General features: G+C 41.9%; 1 protein-coding gene across 8 annotated transcripts in view; it reads left to right on the top strand.

Annotated features, from left to right (window-relative positions):
- tanc2b (tetratricopeptide repeat, ankyrin repeat and coiled-coil containing 2b) overlaps positions 1 to 25,488 on the top strand; it is a 141,995-nt gene that overhangs the window by 72,583 nt on the left and 43,924 nt on the right. For 3 of the 8 annotated variants that reach the window (XM_071463497.1, XM_071463498.1, XM_071463500.1), the window contains 2 exons: positions 17,453 to 17,569; positions 24,172 to 24,320. In XM_071463497.1, coding sequence (XP_071319598.1) covers positions 17,453 to 17,569; positions 24,172 to 24,320 — 266 coding nt within the window. Of the gene's footprint in view, positions 1 to 5,730; positions 6,003 to 17,452; positions 17,570 to 23,521; positions 23,846 to 24,171; positions 24,321 to 25,488 lie in introns of those variants that run through there. The other 5 variants (XM_071463504.1, XM_071463506.1, XM_071463499.1 and 2 more) reach the window with 3 other exon arrangements.

Here is a 25,488-nt window from a genome sequence, read left to right as displayed (position 1 = left end):
CTGGTGCTTACAGTAATAGAGTAATGAATAAGTGGCAATGTAGTACAGTAAGGCAACATCTAAATGGGCATGATGTAGGCTTCAAAAAAGCTCAGTAGCAGTGTGGACGGTCAGGATTAACAATGCACAGTGTGCAGAACTGCTTAGTCAGGTTTTACAGCTCATTGTGTAGGTGGTCTTAAAGGACCCACATAAAAACAGCTGAGCTCTGAAAAATTAGCTGCTTGTGATGAATGCTGTTTCTGGAAATGTTTTATTGTTTGGTACTTTTTGTTTTTATTTTGCAGAACAAGGTGACAGGATCACTTGTTGGGCTACTTGCACACATATAATGGGCTCTAATGAGATTTTACTCTGCAGCTGAAATTCATGCCATTTTTGGGGGGGATTTTCATAAGGTATGTGGGAAATATAGGAACTCTGTTCCAGAGCTGCAATGATTAAGTGATGAAAACAACTTTGATAATTGAATAATCTTTTAACTTATTTTTCAGGCAAACATGCCAAAATCTCATGGTTACAATCTCTTAATTGTGAGAATTTGCTGCTTTTCTTCAACTTAAAATTTTACTAATTAAAATATCTTGGGTTTTTTACTGAATAAGTAACAAAATACTGGCATATTAATTGATTAATAATGTGATAATAGTTGCAGCCCTGATCTGGACCAAAAGTAGTTAGACAAGCTGAGGAAGAATCATCAAGAAATACCTAATGAGTTATCCTGATGTTCACTGATGGATGCGAGAGGCATTCCTGCAGTTTCAAGCTTTTAATTGCACCATAAACAAGAAACAGCACTTAAACATCCAAAGCTTAAACGATGAATAACTGACAGAAAAATAACTGACTTTGATTATTGACTCATCATTAGTCATTTTTGAAGTCAAACATTCACCACCTCCAGTTTCTGGATTGTTTGTAAATTGTGAGGATTTGCAGCTTTTCTTTGTCTTTTGTGATTGTAAACTGAATTTATTTATTTGAGAACATGAAAACATCATTTGACAGTGGAATTGTAGATTTCTCTCTATTTTTTTTCTAAGCACTTTAAGAATTTCTCATCCATTTTGATTGTAAAGCTGAGGTTCATAATGCAGTGGTAGTACAAGTACTATAGAAGTAATAATACTGCAGTGTGAAAATACTTGTAAAAGTGCGTAAAAGTCCTGTCTCAAAATTGTAAAAGCACCTAAGTATCGTCCGCACAATATAATTTAAGTATTAAAAGGAGAACTATTAATTACACAGAAGCATCCCTTTATGAGGTTCTATTAATATACATATATTATTGCTAGATAATTAGTTTTTAGATAATTATATTCTGTTGGATAGTTTAATTTATAACAGTGCATTATTTGTATGTAAAATCTTAACCTGCAAAGTAACAAGTAAATAAAGTAGTGAAAAACTTTTATATTTCCCTCTGAAATGTAGTGGAGTAAATGGAAATACTCAAGTAGTACCTCAGGGTGGTACTTAAGTACAGTACCTTCGTAAATGTATTTAGTTGCTTTAAGTTTTTTCTGACATTTTATAGACAGAACAATTAATCAAGAAGATAATCATCGGATTAATCATTAATGAAAATATCTGTCAGTTGCAGTATTAGCAGGTAAACAACATGTTGAGTTGCATCCCTAAGCATCGACATGCAAACACCCAATACTCTCAACATCATGTCAACAAAGTTAAATAAAAATGCAACAGTGCGTCAGGCCCGTTTTTCTGGAGGAACTCTGCTCTGATGTTTTATATATCAGTGGAGCTGCTGGTTTTTTGACATCATAATGTATAATATGGATGTTTCCTGTCACGATGCCATCAAACACAAACCTGCAGTGCACCTTGCCTTGAGCATTTTATGTTTCCCTCAGTGCATTTTTGAAAGGAAGACTGACATTTGGGACATCTCAATCTCCCTCTCTCCACGCCTCCTTAGCCAGCCTCGCGTTTATATGGCATCTGCTATCCTCTGTGAATATTTGAGATGAGCACTGACATTTGGGACATCTCAATCTCCACGCCTCCTTACCCAGCACTGCATCTCGAGAAAATCGCTCTTCAATTATTGTCATTATTTCTTGCGTCAACCGTCCCAGCCACCATGGACCCTCCAAATCATTTGTTCCGCTGAAAGGAAATGTCACATTTTCAGCTTCACTGTCACAGGTGAAAAATAAAGAGTGAAGGTTAAATGCAGAGAGGAGTAATTGAAATGGAGGTATGATGCCCTCAGGAGGAGCACTAAAGAACCAGTTGGATTAAGTGCCGTGACAGAAATTCTTGTGATATTTTAGTCATCAGCCAAACAGTCTGGATGCTTTAGAGATAAAATATCATCACTGAGCTTCATTAGTCTTCATTACATGCAAATATCAGTTCTTTTACCATGAGTTTTACAGTAAGGTTACATGAGGGAATTAATACATGTTTGCATGTGACATTATTTAGGAAGTTCTGCCAGCTGCTCGTGCAGAATATTAAAAGACTGAACAGTTAGAGTGCTGAGAGATTGAAAACTAACCAGTCACTGTAAATCTATTGAGAAAATCTCAGAGACAAGGAAGTATGTCAGTTTGATGAAATCTTGTCATGTGTGGACATCCAGACACCAAAAATCAAAAAAGTGCCGTACCCCCAAAAGACGACAGCATTCAACCAGTGCAGGATTTTCTAAACTGAAACTGTTGAGGTGTTCAAATGGGAAATACACTTTCTCACCTAAAGTTAGACAAGACAGTCATACCAGTCTTATATCTGTACAGTAAAAATGAAGCAGCCAGTTAGCTTAGCTTAGCATAAAGACTGGAAACAGGGCAGAACATCTAGCGTGGCTCTGTCCAGTGGTCACAAAATCCACCTACAACCACTGGTGAAGCTCCCATATGAACATGTGTTTTGAATAGTTGCTTTTACACTTTGGTTTTCATCAGGATTAAATAAACAAGATGTAACAGGTATATTATTGAACTTCATTTAAAATAAAACGAAATGAAAATACAGCACTTATTTTGACATATTTTGCAATTGTGATACAAGCACCATTTTTTTGGATTTTAATTTTCATTGAAAAAAATAAGTAACAGTAATTGTGATGATATTTTTGCCGGGGTCTGTGCCAAACAAGAAACAAGAAAGAACTGAGGCTCCTAAGATTTGGATAATGTACTTCGCCAAATTGCGATTTTAATAATATTTCAGTGAATTTTTCAGCCCTACTTTGGACTGAGCCCACTGTTTAACCAGCTGCTGTCTGTGGCTTCACATTTAGATATAAAGGAGTGGTATCAATCTTCTCATCTAACTAAAAAAATTTCAGTTTTTTGCCTTAAGAGATCTTGATATAGCAAAACACGGTGTTTACCTTGGAGTTTTATTTATTTGATTATGGCTCTGTGACACACAACTGCATATTTAACCAGAGGAATATTAGAGTTCAGTGAGGCACATCAGTTTCTCCATAACCTCTAGATTTCTCTATCTTCCAGTGTAACTGAAAGTAACAGACTCCTCCTGACGAGCACATTTCAAGATCACTCTGTTTATTTTTTGGGTTATAGTGTAGTTATATGTTTCATTTTACACATAAATAAACAATTTTAAAATCATGTTGGAGATGCAGACAGAATTTATCTTCAAGGAAATGTAATGATTAAAATAGCAAAGAAAAACACTGTTACTAAAAAATAATAATACTGCATAAAGACAGTAGAACAAAAAACCCAATGAAATGAAATCAATGATCATTTTATTAAAAATATTACAAAAATAGATATTTTTGGTATAAAGCTCAGAGGTAATGCTTCTGAACATGCAATAAAAGATTTGCAGGAAATTACATAGAAACATTACATAGTTAAAGATTCCAGAATTACTATAAATAGTTTATAATGTTTTTTAAAAGCACTTACAAATGTTAATTAATAAGTTGACATTATAATATATTTGATGGAAAGAATAAATAACTAGTGATATGTGTTGCTTATTGAAAAAAAGACACAAGTTATGATGTTTAAAAAGTAAGGAGGGAGGGTACAGATAGTCTGCCACCATCTTTGACAGGCAAATATGGGAACAGGTAATATAAAGTAGGAATAGTAAAAATGACAAAACACCACATAATATCTACGGAGCTGTGTTTTGTGGCAGTGGTAATAAAGATCATAGTTTATTTCTCGAGCTTTCAGCTGTCAGGAGCTGCATGAGGATGTTTAAAGATAATATAAAGACAACATAGATTTAAATTGCCTCAGAAGTGTCGTTTGTGATGCAAACTAAAACTTAAAAATCCGGATTGGATTGGCTGTTACTCCCCAACTGATTACAAGTCTCTTCATTTACAAGAAACACCAGTCAGCAACAAAGTCTTGGTTATAAATGCTTCCGGTGCCTCTGTCTCTAACACACTTATGCAACCTCCTTAAGCAAATGTATCTGTGCTCATTATAATGATAATAGTGTTTTACAGTTAAAGCCAGGCATGTGATCAACCACCCCCACTTGTCATTTCACTGGATTATATTACATTTTGTTGACAATATGCAACTAGGCTACAACACACACCACTTGTATCATAAATACATAAAAAAAATAAATATGGCAGAAAATAAACCACTTATTGTGCAACGTTTGACAGCAGGGATGGCTGGGTAAAAGACCCAGGTTTTATGGTTTGGAGGACTGGCGGTGCAGTTAGCCTGGCACTCAGAAACTTTAACCTGTAACTGTGGCACATCTTTAAGGCTTGTTGATATCATTTGCAGGTGGCTGGAGATGTCACTCCAGGGAAATAAGTGTGACTGGAGGAGATTAATAAAAAAAAAAAAACACTTAGGAAACAGCGGGCTTACAGCCTAACGGATATGAACCCCGACAAAAGCAAAGACGGTACACAATAAACTCTCGCCCCCGCGGGTTAGAACCCCTAAATAGCCGTAAAACATGGCTGCAGCTGTACAAATACAGTTTCAAGGGTAAAACAAGGACAGACAGGGATGCCTGAGCCCAAGAGGAAAATGGAGTAGGTTTTATTGAAACCCTTGTTTCTGTCAAATAATACCTCTGCTCCTTTTTCCCCACTTGTGATCTAATGTGTCCCCCCAGCTCCATCCACAACGGCAAAACTGCGTCCCTTTAATAATACCCTCCCTCCCTCCCTCCCTCCCTCCTTTTTTTTTATGCCATTTTCCTTCCTCCCCCAATACCCACCCTTCTCCTCCCCCTCCTTTTGCTCTGCGGTTGCCATGACAACAGCAGCACTGCACCATTCATCTGTTGGAGACCTGGGCTCCTGTTCCTGTAGAGAGAGTGCGCCTCTCACATCTATACATAACACGCTAAGCGCTAATGCAGTCACGGAGGCGAACGAGGAGCACACTCCTATCTGTGCTCACAGGCTCGTCACAGGAAAAGCTCCCCGTCCTGTTTCATTTGATTTTATTTTTTATTTTTTATTTTTTATTTTTTTATCTTTCGTGTTGGCGGAAGGTTTTGGTCACCTGTCAGCCCTCGGCGCGTGCTGCCACCACAGAGGTGTCACCTCTGTGTCCCCCTCTTTCCCCAGTGACACAGTGACTGCTGCGTTCTTCCTTCCTCCTTCCCTTTTCCTCCCTCTCCCTCTCCCTCTCTCTCTTTCCTCCTCCTCCTCCTCCTCCTCCTCTTCTTGCTCCTCCCGTCACTGCCAAATCTGCCTGGCTCTGTATCATTTACTGCGACTGAATTGAGCGGGCAGCATCAGCACTGAAACCTGTGGAGATTTCCTCAGAAAGGAAACAAGAGGGAAGGAGCAGAGCGAGCTTTTCTGTTCCTCCGCACTTTTCCTCCCCTGCTCTGCTGCAGGTGTTTTTCTTTCCCCATTTTCTTTCTTCTTTTTCTTTTCTTGTTTTTGATGAACTGGTCATCGCTCAGGGAGGAAGGACTGCTCGTGTCACTGGAGGGGGAAGGAGGGGAGCTGGTGCCGTACTCCAGCCTTCAGGAATGCGAGATCTGGTTTGAGAATGGTGAGCCCTGCCACACCCTCTTTTGCTCGTTTCATTCCGCCGTTTGTGCCAGCAAACTGTGCCCCCCCTCCCCGTCACCTGCTGCTCCACCTTTGCTCGGCCAGAGCCTGCTCCTGGTCTGTCTGCTGGGCGGCTGTGTTTGGCCGCTGGTTCGAATGACGTTGGCACAGATATGGGGCTAATGGGAGGAGTGCAGGAAAGTAATTTCTCTCCATGAAATGATGCATTTGTCAAAGGGCTGCACTCTAATGACAATGTAGGCTCGAGGACCTGTGAATCAACCAGAGTGCAAAGTGTTTTTTCGTGGCAAGCTGGTCTGTTTCATGCGTCAGCGTGGGTGAGCATTCAATTGTCTTTGAGTGCGTGTGTGCGCGTGTGTGTATACGTGTGTGTCTGTTACAAGTGTGTGCGTGTGTGTCTAAGCACAAGCTGTGGGTGGCTAATGGTGCTTGTTCTTGTTGTTGTGTGTCTCACTTTTCCTTCCAGAGCCCAGCGTCATATGTAGCATACGGTTGCGTAAATGGGTTGAAGTTGGTGGGGGAATAGTTGTTCCCCGCACCATACAGTCAGCAGCGGCAGCAGCAGCTTGTTGTTGTGTACCAGAATCACCCAGTCATGTGCTGGGATGTGGTTCCTCCTTCCAGTTCCAGTGCTGCAGGCTGCCTGCCTCCCTGCCTCATCCCAGGGGACTGCTAGCTGGTGTGTGAACAGAACAAAATGTCTCAATAACACTGTCTGCCAGCAAAACACAAGCACCTCATCAGCAGCTGCTATTACTGGTCTCAGGTGAATGGTTTTTGATGAGGCGCCCACAGCCGGTTTTCGCACCACTTAGTATCACCACCTGGAGAGTGCTTTGATGAGCTAAGCTTGTCAGCTGTCATTCAGACTGTATCGGGCACTGACAGTAAGAACTTCAATTTCAGGGCGGTTAGATAGCCGTGTTGATTGTGCTCATGGTGGAGGAATGCTTCCTGGTTTTAGGATCCCTCATGGACTTATTTGGACCTGATGGAGCAAGGTGAGAGAGAGAGAGAGAGAGCATCCTTCCTGTTATCCCACAAAGATGTCCATATAATTTCTCTCTCTCTGTCTGGACGTTTTAGCTACATGATGATTGTCTGACAAGCAGTTGTCACGCCTGAAAAATCCAAAGATAGCTAGGCACAGACAAGTCTTGTCTGAGACCGTTATAATCGTTGTAATCAAAAAATATAGGCTGTCTCATACCCAGAGAAAATGTGTGATACAGTGTAAGTGGTGAAGTGGCTGATACAGTATGTTTTTCCAAGGTTACCTTTCATCTCTGCATCTCTGTTTCAACCTGAGTTCTCCAAGTGCCTTGTATCTTTGTCAGCGCCCGGTGACTTTGTTTTTATTCACAAAACAAATCAGTTCAGCCTGGCTTTGAATTGCGGGCTTCTCGATTGATGTGGCCCACTTACCTGAAAATCAGCCAAATAAAACTTCATATACCCTCTGCAGTGGTTCAGAGTGATATTGATTTATATAATTGCTCAATTTCCCTCCCTTGCAATCCCCCGAGCCTGTGTCAGACAAATGGCTCGTAAGCCTAAGATGAGTTGGGAAATAAATATGACAGACCATCTAAAATCCAACCTCCTTGGGTCACTTTTTAGACATCACTTATCCTGACCCACAGCATATTAAATGAGCCTGTTTGGACTAAAATTCAGTGCCTCCGACAATGAATGTGGTGTTAATTTGCTAACTAGTGGATTATAGGCTATATTCACCATGTAGTGACAGTATGGCTTCTGGATTTCTGCCGGAGCTGCAGGACTGTTTCACCACTCAATCTTGATTACAAAAGCAGCCTGCTGGGTGACTCTATTGGCAGGTGGGCACAGTACGTACTATGCGTGACACCACGGCTATAAATCAAGCACTGACGACACCACTGTCCTTTTAAAATCCCTCACTTTGTTGCTCAGTGCAAAAGGTTAGAGGAGGAATCTGATTATCAGCTGCAAACTGGAGTTTTTGAAAATGAGTTGGAGGGCATCATGTTTCCAATGAGCCCCTGTCAGTCAGGTGACCCAGCGACTCTCACCCTCAGCTCTCACCCCTTACCACAAGTGACCTCTTTCCATTATAGTCAAGCAGCATTTCTAAGTTGTACAGAATTTAAATGAGTCATCAAGCGAGCCAGTGTTGCTGCCTCTGTAACAACTCTGGCATCTAGAATTACAATCTTTTATTATGATGAGAGAAAATGCAGTCAGTGCTGCCATTAGCAAGATGAAGTCATCCTCTTGTGTTCTTGATCCCCCTCAGACCAAGCTCTTTAAAGTCAGCTTCCACTATCAGTGCCAGGTAACAACCTGCAATTAGAGAATCTTCCCCAAAGCTTTCAAAACAGCTACCGTATACCTTCTGCTAAAGAAATGCAACCCAGACAGCGCCGGCCTCAGCAATTACAGGCCCATCTGTAATCTCCTTTCCTTGGTAAAATTCTAAAGAAAGCTGTTTTAACCACATACCCAGTCATTTAAATGACAACGGCATAATACTAAAGTTTTAGAATAGTTATCACACCAACCACTGCACTAAAATAGCCCTGCAAAAAGTAATGCAGAAACTGAGACTCATCGTTAGTGCTCACAAAGTGGCTGTCTTGACACAGCTGATTATGACACTTTGATTGACAGCCTTGGGTAGCGTACTTGTTTGGTTTCCTTCATACTTTACATACTTTTATTGTGATGTTGACTATGGTGTTCCACAAGGAACTCTTCTTAGCCCTCTGCTGTTTTCTTTATACACGACCCTTCTTGGTAACATCATAACAATGTCGTTAACCACTTTTATGCTGATGATGCACAATTCTATATTTTAGTTTTACCAGACAATCCTAATGTTCAGACCACATTAATGCACAGAGGTAAAGAAAACTTAAGAACTAAATGAGGAAAAAACTGATTTACCTCTTATAGGAGGTTGAAAGAGATGAACTGAATATTCTGGACATGATTCAAAGAATTAAGAGTTTTAGACTCAGAGCTGAAGGTTAATTTTAAATTGAACAAGGTTATGAGAAGATCTTTTTGTTTTTAATCATCCTAGGAACATAGCTGAAGAATTTTGCCAGAGCTTCGACAAATGCTAGAAGGAAAGACCACATTAGCTCACTGCTTATGGTTCCATACTGGCTGAACTGGTTCTTTTTCACTTGTTTTGTAAATCTTGAAATGACCTACCACCTCTTTTTGCCAAAGATTACCAGACCACTGTCTTCTTTTTTCACACACTAATGCTGGAGAGGCTGCCTTATGGGGAATAACTTGCCATTTAATCTGAGAAGAGCAAACTTGCTCTGCAATGTTTTATTTTATGAATACCAAAACCCATCATTTTTCCTTTGGATTTTAATTTATGATAATGTCATGTCCAGGACTTTCATATCTTTCTCCTTTGGTTTTACTCTTTTATCCTCCCCAGTGATAATTAATTAATCTCAATTAACATATTTTACTGTTTTATTGGTATCAAACAATGCATTTTACTGATTCTTCATCTTTCTTAAATGTACTCTTCTCATGTGAAGCATAGCGAAGGGCTACATCTTTGCACAAGATCCTATCTCTTACCCCCCTTAGTGTCGTTGTTTTGTGGTTCTTTTACATTTCCTTTTATCTGGATATTTAGCAGTGGGCTACCTTCTGAGAAAAAAAGTGCAAAAGAGAAACCCGCAGTGTGCTATTAATAGCAATGATAATGATTTGCTTACAAAACAGAGCAGTGGGTTACATGTACCACCTCAGTGCTTTCTGCGAATGCTGATGATGGAGAGCTGAGCAAACATTTCTCTGTGCGATACACACACAAACACACTGAGGCCTAAAGAAGTGTGTTATTGTGTGTGTGTGTGTGTGTGTGTGTGTGTGTGTGTGTGTGTGTCCATGCGTGTCCAAACCCATACGGACTACTGCACAGGACTGCCACCAGTCACTGTATTAACATTCACCACTTGTCTGTCTGCTGTTAACTTATTTGCTCAGTCATTTCAGGGCGCTGAACCGCTATGAGGCATTTTGTCTGGATCACAGCTCTGACTTTGCATGGCTGCAATCAGTCTGCTAAATATGTCTACAGGATTACATAAGAGCAACAATTGATTACAGCTTTTGTCAGACATGAAAGAAATTTGGGGGGTGGGGCTTTGATGTTCATTTCATGTCATGCTAAAGATGGTGGAAGATTATCAGAAACATCGTAATCAGGAGCTTAATCGGAAGACTTGACTCTGCTTCGTTTAATTGAATTCTTAATAACAGCAGAGAAACATGCAGCTCATCCTGATTTTCTCAATGACAAGGGCGTGGTTGCCGGGAGGTTATAAATACCTCCACTAGGGGCTGAACTCCAGTTGGGACAGAGAGTCTAGCTATTATTAGCCCACTGTATCAAGTGGTGTCCTTGGCAATTATGCCACTTTCACTTTCTAAAAGGGGTGTCATATTTAACTTTGCAGCTTGTTGCTGTCCCCTGTCGTCAGGAGAGCTGTCCTCTGTTGTCTCCCGCTGAGGAGGGGTACGTGAAAGGTTCAGGGACGTCGCTCTGCCACAGAAGGAGCCAAACCATATGAAAAGAAAGTTAACAATGTCGAAGCTGCTCAGTGTTAACAATAGCCGCTGCGCTTCTGCAGCTGAGTCATGAGGGCAGAGGCCTTCAGGAATGAAGGGTTTGTTCACCGGAGTAGACAGCTGCCCAGAAAGCCTGCAGTATGGAAATACACGACAGGGATTTAGACCAGAGATGGTGTTTTAAAAATAAAGCAGCTCAGAGCAAATAAATGTTCCAGTGTGGTAAATTTTAATAAAACAGTACATTATTAATCTCCTTGAAATAGCATCAAGCTGCAGGGCTCTTTTCAAACAATAACTATAAACGGCACATTTGATCAGCAGGTAAACAATGCTATAAAGAGCTATGAATAAAAAATTAAATGATGAAATTAAAAAACCCAGATATCAGTGCATGTTATAGGTCAATAAAAAATATAACCAGTAAGAATTTATTATAGGACGAACTTGTATGTATTTTCTGGCCTTGACTGTTCAGACAGGATGTTACACAGTGCTGTTCACCAGGTGAGAAGAATCCACATCATGTTTGGTCTTTCGAGGTCAGTCTTGACTTCAAATAGCCTTTTAGGCCACATGTGTGGACTACTAACTATGTTTCTCAAGTTCTTTTCAAAACCTTTTAAAACCAAACAAATTTCAGGTTGTTTCTCTTGTTCCAAGACTGAGGTTCTGCATACAGATTCATGCCTGTGTGTGATTTGGGAATTTTTGATGGATGAGCAGCTCAGAATACCTGCTACAAAATTCTCCTGCATAGATTTAGGTCCTGCAGATTAACCTGCTCTTTGTTGATGCAGCTTTGATGTCACTTGTATGCTGTTGGTCTAATCCACACCCAATAAGGTTATATGAAACGTTGAATTAACAGCCTTTTGGGCAAGGGAGAGCTCGGCTAATGACCGTTCTTAGAACATCAGCCCCTCCCTCCAGCCTCTTAAAATTCTGCCTGTGCCTCACCTTGCTTTGCTAATCCTCCCAAGGCTGTCATGATAGATACACACGTGCGCGTGTGCAGACACCCTCGCACACAGACACTCACGCATACATAAAAAAGGGAGAGGCAGCCTAACTAATGGACTTGCTGCTGACTGCCTGTCTTTCGAGGCTGTGACTGAACAGATCGCTGTGTTGCACAGCAACATCTGGTCCACATTGTTTTGTTCAACAAGTCAACAAGACAAGCACACAAAATCATCTGAGGTCTCTGAGCCAGATAACTGTATGCACACTGGGAACAAGCCTCCGGGTCACACATAAAGAGTGGTGAATTAATATGAAACAGCATGTTAAGTCCTGAGTATCGAGCCCAGACTAAATATCAGCCACATCTGTGTTTTGATTTATGTATAATGTATTCAAAGAGCTGCAAAAGATGAAAAAGTTTATTAAAATGATTAAAAACTTTGTACTTGGACCTTTTTGTTGCATCTCTTTTGACTTCATAAGCCTATTTTTTGGGAATCTCCTTTGAAATTCTTGACCTTTTCAGAGATGAGACATAATCAAATGAAAATTAAAGGAAATCAAATTTCTATGACAAATAAATATACCTGTACAATGTTCAGAAATAGGCATTCAAGATGAATTTAACATTTACATGGAGAATCGATTTTAAATTCCTCTGGATCGTGACACTGAAAAAACTTCCTGTAAGGTAAAATGATGAAGATTTACCCACATCCTCAGCTCTGTTGGAGAATATGTTGTATAAAGGGACTCAGACGTGGTAAAGCCTCTTCATTGTCCTTGCATCCGTAAAGAAACTTGATAACGACCGTCTCAGCTCTCTCTGAGGCACCAGCAGACAAGAATAGCCACAACACAAAGGATCAGAGCCTCAGTTGCAGCAGCTCGTGTCTTTGAATTGAGGGGACGAGGGGAAGACCTGGTCCTTTGAGGCAGCTGTCAGTACATGGAAGCTGCTTGATTGCATTTGACCAGCGAACGTGTTGGGACCTCGAAGCTTTTAGCGCCGGTGAAATCACCCTCGCCCTGCGTTACCACCACCTCGGAAAGGTGGACACGACTGGTCGTTTTCCTGCTTTCTGCTGTTGTTGCCATAGCTACCATGGCCACGTGCTCAGTTTCTGTAAAGCTCTGCTTGGGTTGCAGACAGCTGGGCAATGTACGTTCTCACCCACATTATTGTTCTGTTTGTGTGTGTATGTTAATGCATGCATGTGTGGGCACCTAGGCCTTTGTCTGAGTGGGAGCCTCAGGTCACATGTAACTGAGACAGAACAGACGGTGCTTCATTGCTATAGAAATGTCTCCATTTACTGGCTTATCAGTCGCTTATCTGCAGCAAATGAGAGATTGTGCGTTGCATATTGGAGTTTCCAATTCATATTCAGATGTTGTCATTTATTTGTTGAAAACCCAGGTTGAGTCTGAGGGGACTGTCATGTTGAAAAGAAGCTTCCCTCTTTCATATGCAGAGCATCCTGTGCATTTGAATCACAATATTGACTTGCTTTCTTATTTGTTGATAATTTCGCCAAAGGCAGTGTGTGCGTGTGTGTGTTTGTGTGTGTGTATATGCTGACAATCTTGGGAATAGAGATCACCTTTTTGAATTTTCACATTGTCTTATAGCTCATTTATTGTCACCAGCCTCTCTGCCTCCCCCTCCCCTTTCTCTACTCTAATCTCACATGTACACATGCATACATGCCACATGCATATTCATATTCACACCCCGACATCCAGAGCATGTAACAAATATCTATTTCACGGCCACGTGCATCTGCACACAGACGAGATATATTTATTCATAAGCTCATTAGAGGAGTGGATTTGCCTGCTGCCATCCATCACACTGTCACCCAACCTCAGCCTGGCGCACACTGACAACAGAACTGCAGGAGAAAAGTCCCTGGGATTTAGTCTCCTGGAGCCAGTGCTATAGAGGGGATTTACTCCAATAGACAGTCATACTTCACCATTTTATAGAGGTGAGATCAGGGAGGCAAAAAAAAACCCAAAAGAAATGGTAATCTCCAATTCACTATAGTTTATCCAAAAATTGATATAGAGGCGTTCAGTCTCTCAGCACAGACATTTTCAACTGGTGTTCAGCAGCGTGGAGCAGGAGGTGAACTGTTGATGTATACGAGGCTCTCCTGCAGACACGCTGTCACGTGAAGGCTCAGTCTGTCACTCTCTCCTTGTTGCTTGTTACAAGCTGTTGCAGGCACAAGAGCAGCTTATCAAAACGAGGCAGGACGCAGGTCTGAGAGAGAAACAGAGAAACTTTGTGTCCTTTTTGCTTAATTGTAGCAAAGAATGTGCAGACAATTAGAGACTTTTTCAGTGTCCTAGTGTGACTCACAAGCAGTGGCAGAAAAAAAAAGGTTTGGAGACACTTCCCCAACACTTCTTTTTTCTAGTAAAGGTCAGGGGCTCTTAACTAATTCCCGTCCACTGACTCGTTGATAGCAGCGATTCCTAATTGTTTAATTGCCTAAAACAGAAGACTGAAGTTCTGCTCAAGCATATTCTAAGTGCTCTTTTGCAAAATTCAATGTACTTTTGCAATTCAAATGTGCATTTAGTACATTTTTTTCTCTCTGTGATTTTAATCATCCTCACTTTTGCCTTTCATACGTCACTGGTCTAGTTAATAAAAGTTAATTGTTAAGATGGACATTTCTGTTATTTTAACTCGTAAAACACTGGATGAAATGCATAACTAGTCATTTTAAAAAAGGATCTCGGAGTTGCCTGTCAGTGTGTTTGTCAGGCAGAATATATCAAGTATGTCTCTGTCAGAGCTTCTGTCAGGGCAGTTGATCCAGTCGTGGATAACTGCGGTCTCTTCCTCCTGGCTGTCACTTGTAGTTTCTCACTGTGGCATCTGTGCTGGCTCACGTCCTAGATGTGGTCAATTACCAGAGTCTTCTCCAGCCCATACCAAGACAGCATTAACAGCGTGTGGCAAGTGAACGCGTCCACTTCACACGCACACACACAGACACACACACACACGGCTCTGACAGAGTACTTTCTTCTCTCCTCTGCCAAGTGGATTTAGTTTTTGTTTGTTTGACTGCGAGCTTGTGAGCGAGCAGAGTTTCTCAAATCTCGACAACAGATTTGAGTGATTTTTGGTGGAAAGTTAGACCGTGGGACAAGGAAGACGTTGTTTGTTTTTGGTGTAGATCTGGATCAAGAAGCAGACCTTTTTTGCAAGGAAATCTTAGAATTGCAAAACAGAAGCTTTATTGAACATTACAACTGTTACATCTCTCTGGCACTTGTATAACATTGTTTGTCGGTGTATCATCTCTGTCTGTTGTCTGGTGATCTTGGATGGCACTGTCACATGGTCAGTTGGTTCACTACTTTAGTCCTGACTGAAAAGCCTCAGTAACTACTGGATGTTTTACCATGTAATTTAGTGCAGCCATTCTGGCTCCCAACAGGAAGAGCTTTTAGAAATATTTAGTGATCCTCTGACCTCGGTGAGCTCCATCATCAGGTCAAAATTTTGGTCATCCTCTTTGTTTTATGACCAAATACCAAAAACTAAGAAGGCTAACACCCTATGCTAACATGCTAAAGTAAAATCGCACAGATGGTAAACATTACACCTTCTTAACATCAACATGTTAGCGTTGCCACTGTTAACATGTTAGCATGCCTAGCCCTTTAAAACACACTGAACACCATAAGGGGAAAAAATCATTGCAGCAGAATTGTCATTTTGAAGACAGTGGGCTTTGGACAGTGATGGTATCTGTCTTAATGCAGATTTGGAAGGGTGGAGATTGAATTGTTTTGGGGTTTTTTTTGTATATATCTGTACTTGAAATAGCAGGTGTAGAGGATTGTGCAGTGCCGCAGGAATGAGTCCACAAACCTGGAAATTATTTAGCATTTTAGCACTTCTGGTTCCCTCATCCTGAAGTCTTTGTGTTGTTTGAATGAGTTTTTGATTACATGGCTGAAATAAGGTCTGTGGTTAACACAAGCTCAAGACATTTTCAAGTTTTATTCTGCAACATAAAATTTTTACATCTCCTAAAAAAGGCCGGTTGCTAACAAGTGGCTAAATGAGACTACAGAGGTTGTCAGGGACGTTAAACAGGAACACCGAACATACTCAACAGTCCACCTTAAGAGCCTCGGTGTGTTTATACTTGCGCTTTTGCAAACTATTACAAAGCTTGTGAGAGGAAAGGCTTCTGTAGAAGACATAAGAGCTAAATCAACCTACAAGTCACACAGTTTATTTTCTGCAGTAATCAAAAAGCCCATGTAAACATCCCATTGCACTCTATATTTTCATTGACCAAAAGTCTGTGTCTCTGCAGTATGGTCTGATGTATCCTGTTTCTCTCTAAGACATCCAGCATATAGACAGAAGGATAACTGCTCTCCACCCATTTTACACACACACACACACACACACATACATTAACTGTAACACGAGCCTTAAACAAAAGTAGTAAAGAGCCTGTTCATTGTTGTTTGAACATATGTTTCAGCTGCTGTTCGTGACGTCCTGCTCACTGCGCTCTGCTTCAGCACAGTGTTGCTGCACCGGAAAGCTTTGGACATGTCCACTCACCCGTAATAAGACTGGTTAACAGTTGCAGCATCCAGTACATAATCTATTTTAAACCCTTATTTAACCAGATAAGTCAATGAAGAACAAATTATGCTTAGTCTGTCCATCCCAAAGCCCCACAAGTACAAAAAAAAAGATTAGATTAAACCAATGAGCCTTGCACATGGTTTAGTTAATATTAGCAGAATTTCTTTGCACAGTGGGCCTGTGTATAACTCCATCACATCACTTACTGTGATGTGATGGAGTTATATACAGAGAGTAAGTGAGTAAGTGAGTAAGTGAGAGTAAGTGTTTTATTTAGAGTTAAAAGACAAAAAAAGATTCTCAGAAATATGCAGTGGTTCCTGCTGAGGTGGTCACTCCTTGAGTTTTATTTTGCTCCATTTTCTCTGCTGTATTACCCAGATAGCTGTCTGGTGTAGGAAGCTTTATGGTGGCGTTATGACTCAAACACAATCTGCACATCTTTGCAAAGTTGTTCTTCTAACCAAGGAATTAGACTGAATGGATGGTAGCGTTTAGTTTGGCTGAACAACGTCGGTATAAAGACTCCTCTGCTTTGTGAATGGATGTCTGTTAAAGCTGGTACTTTGAATCCCTGTGCCATGTCCAGGAACCCAGGAAAAGATCGTGTCACAGCCACCACCCCCAGCTTTCAACACTCTCTCTCTCTGTCTGAACTTCTTGTCGAATGGACTCATTTCATGTCTCAGACGTTGTGCTTGACTCAGGCGCGAGGATGTGCCCAAAATGGATCTCATTTGCATCCTTGGTGTGATTATGTGATTGTGACACTGGACAAACAGACAGAACGAGCTTACACTCCATATTTTCAGTCCAAAGGTGCATCTTGTTTGCTGCTCTGGGAGTGTTGTGAGTCAAATGCAGAGGGAATATGGTGATGTTGTCACACTTCAGTGGCGTGCTGAGGTTCTGCTGGTGTGTTGGTTTGCCCTTGCCCAGCACCTGATTGCTCATGCTGCTTGTGTACTCATGCTTTAGCTTTATTTGACCCAAAGCAAATACAAAGCTGCCTCAGAGAGCCTTCAGGATGTGTTCATTTTATCAGTGTGCTGCTTCAAGTAAGCTCTCTGTCTTCCTCCCTCTCTGTCCTGTCCCTGTCACTCCTCTCTTTCTCGTCTTCTTCCATCTCCCTGATCTGTGTGTGTGTGTGTGTGTGTGTGTGTGTGTGTGCGTGTACGTGTGTTTCTGTGTGTGTGCATGTTGTCTCCTTCTCTATATGTGTGTATGCTTTCTGCTCCCAGCCCCTCTGCGGAAAGCAAAGTTTGTGGAGAGCCCTCGCATTCCACAATCAGAGCTTGGCTCCCCTACACACACCTCCACCACTGCCAAGAATCCAGACCTGGACACATACTGCCCTGGTAAGTTTTTGGCCAGCTCATCCCTCATTTCGTTGTGTTACTTTTTTTTTTTTTTCTTTGCATGTCGGTTCCTGTCTGTGAATGCGGCAGAGAGAGACAGAGAGCAATGGGGAAAATGTGTCCTTTTTTTTCCCCAGTTATTGTGCCGGCTGCTGTAAAGACGAAGACATTGCTAAGGTCATTAATGAGTTGCTTTGCTGGTGCCCACAGTGTCCATCCTCATCGCCTCCTCCTTCTCTGCCTCTCTAATCCTCCCTCGCTGCTTTCTCACTCTGCTCAGCCTCTCGGACGCAGAGCTTGTTTAGGTGCCGCCGCTGTTTTCTGCTTGCTCCATAATCCTGCAGACAGTCCAGATTTCCCTCTACCCTCCTCTGTCTATCCCTGTCAAAGCCCCTCTCTCTCTCTCTCTCTCTCTCCCCAGCCTTTGTCCCTCCCCTCCTCGCACAGGGAGGACAGCAAAGCGGGTCACTCGGGGATAGTGCTCTGCTGAGATTCGGTTCCAGTATATCTGCTTTCTCATCTTGCCTCTCCTCTTCCTGTTGCCACTGAGAAAGGCAGTGTAAGCTTCCTGACGTGTCTCGTTGGCTTGTGTGGACTTGAGCAGGACAATGCTGCAACACCCCAGCGTTGGATGAAGACATGAGGGAAATAGTGACGGGGGGTCTCAGGGCTTGACTGTTGTAACTTAGGAAGGAAAATGGTGGACAGGGTGCTGCCAGCCCTCTCCATCTGCCAGCCTCTACTGCTGAGTCTCTGCTCAATGGGAGCTCTAAGTAGGTGATCTGTCTATAGTGACATACTAGAATATGTATTTTCATAGTAATTCTTATGTCTGTATCAGTCTAGATGCTGTGCAGTACCTTAGGATAAACCCTGTAGCTCTAGCACCTGGATTTCTGTTGAATCTCATGGATGGAAAGACCGTTGACCCTGGCTTTATTTTTGCATCAACCCTGTGAAACAGACTGTGGAATACCCTTAATCAGTTGTGATGAGCTCCTGCAGATGTGACATATCAGGGTTGAAATTGTTATCTCTGCTGCCATTGAGGCAGGAAAAACAGTTGATTGCAAACAGGAATTCTCCGCCTGTGTGTGCAATAACAACTTGGAGCTGGAGAGGAACCAGGATGGCTGGGATGAGTTTTCATGGGTGAGGACTCACACCTCCCCAGGTGGACAGATGGACATCTTAGCTCTTAACAAGAGCTCCCTGGCATGAGTAGCAGCAGGGCAGTGACTTAAACATCTGATCGCATGCCAGTCCACGCTCTGCTGCTGACACTGTCTGTTTGCCTGGAAGGAAGTCAGGTATCAGCTGCTTTTTATGGCCTACAAAAGAAATTTGTGGGGTCATAAATATGGTTTGTGAATATTTTGTGAGATAGCTCATAAAATTCACAGCTTTCACTTATAATATATGGAGGACGGCTGCCTCCATATATTATAAGTGAAAGCTTTTCTAATGATGTTGGAGCTCAACCTTCTTACAGTACATACCCAGACTAGGTGTGGATACTACAGTTATAATCCTCTATCATGGTATATGAAATTTTATATTACAATAAACATATATAGTAGAGTTACCTTTGAGTTAAGTCCAAATGAAATCACATTATTATTATTATTATTATTATTATCATTATTATTATAGATTTTTTCCCTCTGTTTTTTCTTATTGTTTATTATTATTCATTATTATCATTAATAATGAGTATTTAAAATTTCTTGTCCTTAGTTTTTTTTATATTATTAACAGAAAGAAAAAAAAGTGCTATTTGATTGGCTGTATGGAATTGACAAATAAATGGGTAGACTAGGTATGCCATCATGAAAACAAAAAATATCAAATATGAAATTCCCCCCTTTGCTTTTGACATAGAGCAGATGACTATACTGTAGAAAGAAAAAAAACATGCAGTCTGGAGTCACAGAGCTCATCAAAACCATCACATAAATAAAGCATTAAAACAAACAAGTTACTGTAAATATAAAAGATAAGATAATCACAATATATCTATCTTAAAGTGACAAATGTTAACAATTCAATAATCAGATAACCTGACGATGAAAGTATGCCAGATAACAGAAACAATTAAGAAGACAACAATAAGACCTTAAAGAGCCTCAGGATTAATATACAAGAGTCATGATACAGTCGAGTTTCTGAAAAATCAATTACGACTCTCTTTGTGGATGAAATAACAAGATAATGTGTGTTTTTGATTGTTCTAGTTAATGAAATACCTGACGTATCAAATAACCGCTACGACCATGATGCAGTACTGCTCATTGACTTGCAACATTGCTCACAATGGCCGGAAAGTTTCTATGGTAAAGTCTCTGTCTGTACTACACACCAGCACATCACCCACTCCTAACCCAAACCTGGTGACCTGAGTCTTAGCATGCCTTTATATTTGAAACGTCTACGTGTTGTTGCGCAGATAAGATCAATACTGTGCACATGAGGAATGTGAAATTCACTCCTCTGATCTCTTGATCAGCCCTCCACTCCCTGGTTTCTTGATGATGTCATTGCCTGTGCCCACAGACAATACCTGTGCTTGTACGTTCATTGTTATTCACATTTTCCTTTGACCTGAAACTGAAAAATAAGTGTGAATCTACCTTGTTTTCACTTCCTTTAGTTGTCAACAGCCATTCTTCAAATTAATTTTCACCTTTTGATCAGTCTGCGTGTCACCTCCTCTTGAAGTGTTCATCACTTTGCATCTTTATCTGTTTTAAAAATGAGGTTGTGTTGCCTTTGGGATCCTGTCATCGTTTGTGAATTAGTATTTTCTCTCTGTGGACTGAGTTAAAATTGTCAGGTATAGGTGAAACAGGAAGCCGCCACAAGCTGTGTGTTATCTTACCTGCAGCCCAGGTCTATTAATACCATCTCCAGTCCTGTCCAGTCCCCTGCCTGCAGCACACATGCTTCCCTCTCCCTTCTCTCGATGCGTGAGGGCAGATCTGTGGATGGCCGGGGAGAAACAGATGCGCTTGCACAGAAACACATTCCTAGCTGCGCGCAAAGATAGTTGCTATGGCAACCATCTGTCTCCTTCGCAGTTCATGAATCCAATGGAGAGGAGTGTGTGTTAATGTGTATGTTAGTGTGTGTGTGTGTGTGTGTGAGAGAGAGTTAGGAGGGGGGCTGTTCAGAAAAATAAGAGATGTGTTTTAAGCCTGATGATTTTTTTTTTTTGTCATATTCAAATTTGATCATTAAGGATCTCATAGTGTCACCGTGATGAGAGACGCCTGGAGTTCCTGTCTGTTGTGTTCTCAGTGCTGACATGAGACTCTGAAGTCATTTAGATGTAGTGACTTTAGTAAGAGGTGATTGACATAATCTGTATTTAAAGAACAAAAAGTAGAGCTGCAAACAAAGAAATCAATACAAACATATTATGATAATGTATGTGTCCCCTTTGAAAGTAACTCATTAGTATTGGTACCATTCAGAGGAAGGTTTAAAGGTCCCATATTGTAGAAAGTGAGACTTCCATTTTGATTATACAGCAGGTCTGGGTTCTATATTAATACTGTGAAAGCATCAAAGCGTTCAGTCAGTGGAGAAATGCGCACAGCCTGTACTCAGAAACTAAAACGTGCCGTCAGGACTTCTGTAAATTTGTGATGTGACAACAAAGCAGTCACCGCCCTCAGCTATGGCCCAAGCCCCGCCCACCAAGACCCACCGTCCAGAACTTACAGGATTTAGTTTCTCTGAGTGTTTTCCTTTAATCTGCTATATTTACATTCAATCACTCAGAAAAGAGAGTGATTGAGTGATTGGCTCTGAGCCTCTCTCACTGACTTGTTCCAGAGAAAAGCCTGAGAGAGGAGATGTAAAACTACAATGAGATGGTTTTTGGTTCTTAAAACCACAAATATATCTTCTTATGGATAGGAACACTTGAAATAATTAACACCAGAAAAGTGTAAAATATTGGACCTTTAAAAACAGGTGTAGATTATGTTGATGAATAGAAAAGCTGCGATATCATCCTATCAAACATTTAGGTTTTGATTGTATTTGACAGCCCCATGATTACTGTGTAGTCACCCAAACTTCTACATCTAAGCCATGAGTTTAACTGTGTCATAACCTTTTTTTTTATTTATTTATTTTTTTTGGAGTTGAGGTTTGAGGTTGTACAAAGGGATAGCCTATGCTTAGCTCATGGGAGTGACTGTGGGCTCCAGCATCCAGATTAGAGATTTTGCCCCCACATCAAAAGAAAGGCAGACAAACTGTTCGCCGCTGCGCAGGGTCGTCCAACAGCTGGCTGCGACAGAGAAGCGGTAGTAAGAGGTAAAAAAAAAAAAAACATTTTAAAAAAAAGGGAAGAGAGAGAGAGACAGGAACTAAAACAGATACAGCACAAGCAGAGACAAAGAGATGAGTGGAAGGGACACAGACAAACCCTTACACACAGTTACACAGAGGCAGCAGAGAGACAGACAGAGCCTCTGTTTGATCACGGTCACGGCCGCAAAAACCCCCAGGAGCAGTTGACTAATCACTGCTAATGTATTCACCGCTTACTACTACCAGTCTGTCAACTGGGAAGCCTTTGCTGCCTCCATGTCCAGACACACAGGCGTACGCATGCTGCAGTGAACACACACAGAACACAGGGATCAGTGGACAGATGTTTTTTTTTTTTTTGCTTTTGTTCGCCTGCAGTTTTCTCCCATTGACGGCTGTGTGCATGTCAGCTGCTCCCTGTGATATTAGCTGCACGGAGGTGGACGACTAATTCCATCTACCTACATCTTCTCCATTGCTGCACGCTTCGTCAAGGGATGCTCTGGGATTCAGTGACCTTGGAGGCCCTCAGGAATGTATTTCGCTCCATATAAAGTGTATCCAGCTGCATTACTGTGCAGCCATATCAATCTCATCAAGGCTTATAGCTAATTAGCTGTTTTGGACCTAATGTGCTGTGATTACCTCATTATTGGTTGCTGCTCTGTGTGGTTTTTTTTTTATTGAGTCACAGCGACATGTCATCTCCATTTGCTTCAAAGCTTTTTTCCCCCCTCCCCTCAGAAGATGCCCATCTTCCTTACTGCCTAAGAGAGACTTGGAGTAAATCTAATGAGGATCCTGACAGTCGTGCCCTGCCTTTCCGTCCATGAGCAGATGCAGAGGGGAGCCTACCCACAGGCTTTAGATTGCCTGTGTGTGGGTCTTTGACTAGACTAGCAAGAGGCCCCAGGCTTCAGACGAGCTGTCTTCAGAGAGGTGGCGTGGCAGCTGGGACTGTGTAATGGTCGTCAGTCAGGACTTGGTGCAGCTACCTGCCGGTCTGGTCCAACCTGCCCTGCAGGAAAACAAGTGAGGAGAGGTGAGGAGAGAGAAAACCAGCCCTGCCACTAGCCATCTCCGTCTCGCCGCCGCTTATTTAAACACCGGCAATCTGGCGTTGTTGGCTTCAGTGTCCTTAATGTCTGGGCCAATTCAGAGGTTTATACATCCAATTACAGCTGTTTATACTGAGCCAGTAGTTACTCTTCTTACAACCAGCAGGGAGAGTAATTAGTAAAAGCTTCAGCCCAGAGAGTGACACCCTAGTGTATAAAGTGGAATTGAATTGAAATTGATATAGCAGGCACCTCGAGGGTGTTATAGCCAGGTGTTGTCGAAAAACATGACACCGCCGATGACGGTTTGTTATGGGTAGAGAGTAACCAGGCAACTGGGTGAGAAGATGAGGTCATTTAGGGATTTTTTGTTTTTGGTTTTTGTTCTGGTGCAAAGTTAGCAACTGAAACTGTGTGTGTGTGTGTGTGTGTGTGTGTGTGTGTGTGTGTGTGTGTGTGGTTGTTGATCATCTGATCATCACGCAGGCTCACCCTGGTGTTATCTTTTCTCTCTTCAGCACTAGCAGTCTTGTGTAAACAGGATAGAGAGAGAGGTGGATACACACCCACTTTGTCTTGAAAAGTCACACACACCACTGCGCTCTCTCTCTCTCTCTTTCACACACACACACGCGCACACACACAGGTGAAGGGCGTATCTCATTACGTCACACAAGCTGCAGCGGTGATGTGTGGTGCGGAAGGAGTTGTCGTCAGTGTGTTAGGCTTTTGTTCGTCAGCGTGGAGAGGTGGTTTTTGTAAACACTTTGGAAGGATTCCCGTTGTTGTGGCTGGTGGGATTTTGGAGTTTGTGTAAGAGGACACCTCAACCAAAATGTCCCGTTGTTGAGGAATGTGTGTGTAATGCACAGCGCTGAGCTCCGGCAGAACTCAGGTAGGGTGTTTCATTTCGTTGTCCTGAGCGCAGCTGCTCTGTGTCCTGTGTGCGGGTCTGTTGTCGCTGCTGTGGTTTATGCAAAACAAGTGTAGTAGATATGCTGTGTGTTTAGTATTTGCCAGGTGCACAGGACATGAAGCTGGATGTTGTGTTTTTTTTTTTGTGAACATGGTAAAAATAAGTCGCTGTACTGTTTCTGCCCACCACTGACACACATTCTCTATTTCTCTCCTCTCTCTCTCTCTGTGCCTTCCTCTCTCTCTTCTTCTTCTTCTCTCTCCCCCCACCTCCTTCCGCCTCCCTCCATGTCTCTGCCTCTGCAGGGGAGTCAAGCCAGGAGCTGGGCCCCCCTCCGTCGGTGGATGAGGCAGCCAACACATTGATGACGCGCCTGGGTTTCCTTCTGGGAGACAAAGTGAGTGAGGGGCCAGCCGGCACCCAGTACAGCATGGAGGAACCCGAGGCGAGACAGGTATTGGTTCCGCTAATGAACTGGACTTTTTTTCTTCATAACCAAATCTGCTTTGAGGACATGACAGACGGACTAATTTTTGTCTGGATTTCTGTGAAAATTAAGTCTTTCTTAAAAAAGTCTTTTCTCCAGGAGCTCCACTTCAGTTGATAAAAAAAAAAAAAAAAAACCAACAGACTTGCATTTTTTTGCTGACAATGTGCTAAGTTTGCAGCTCCCAAATGTACACAGTCAGTCTGAGTCAACTTAAGGAAAACATTGTCTTGGGTTGTGTAAGAATTGGTGTTAAAAAACTTGCTTTATTTACTTTTTTTATCGCCCTTCATGCTATTGATATGCTTTATCCTAATCTAATTGTCTTATAGTTTATGTGTTTCTGGCACATTTCTATTTTGAGATTGTTCTTGGGAACTTGAACAAACATCCAATCGTCTGATTGGATCTCTTCTGACATTTATCTCCATAATATCCTTGTTTGCACTCGGTCTTGACAGATGTTTAAAAGTCAGGATAGTCAGATCAAAAGACTTCTCTGTAAATTGCCTTCACACAACACGGTGCATTGGCTTCAGGATTTATCAGCGCCTCTCCATCAAACATCAGATATCTGCCCGTCTAATTAGATTTTTATGTAACAAATACGCTTAATTATTTATTTCCCAGAGCACTTTAAAAGTGTGCTTATTGAACGCAAGTTTGTGGAGTTGACGTGCAGCAGGTCAGGCGTAATGTTTCTCTCCTGCACCGTAACCTTTCTGTTTGTGAATTTGGCAGTTGTGCAACAAACAGCTCTTGGCACAACAAGCCTGCTCTAAGCTCTGTAGCAGATGCCCTGGTTTCTCTACCTAAACCTGATTTGACGGGTATGAATTTTCCAAGCCAGGGGAGAAAAACAGTTGAGGCGGTGGGAAGACAGAAAGAGAGAGACAGCGAGAGGGAGAAACGGGGAGGGGAAAAGGGGGGCGAACCTGTTGCTGAAGCATTTGGAGCAGGCCTAGGTATGGGTTTGCACTAAAGCAGTGTGGATAAGCGATTAGACTGATGGCCTGCCTGCGCTTGATGTGAGCGCTGCTGTAGCAGTGGGGGTGTATAAATTGAGAGAGGTTTATTCAAGCGGCTCTTTTTTAGAGACGTGACTCATACTAGCACCCTGTTGCATCGTGCACAC

This window comes from Trachinotus anak, unplaced genomic scaffold (assembly GCF_046630095.1).
Source record: "Trachinotus anak isolate AG129_WGS33_773 ecotype Australia unplaced genomic scaffold, CSIRO_AGI_Tana_v1 ptg000025l, whole genome shotgun sequence".
In the NCBI taxonomy this organism is placed as follows: domain Eukaryota; kingdom Metazoa; phylum Chordata; class Actinopteri; order Carangiformes; family Carangidae; genus Trachinotus; species Trachinotus anak.
The sequence above is the reverse complement of the archived record's forward strand: the minus strand, read 5'-3'. Positions and strand labels throughout refer to the sequence as shown.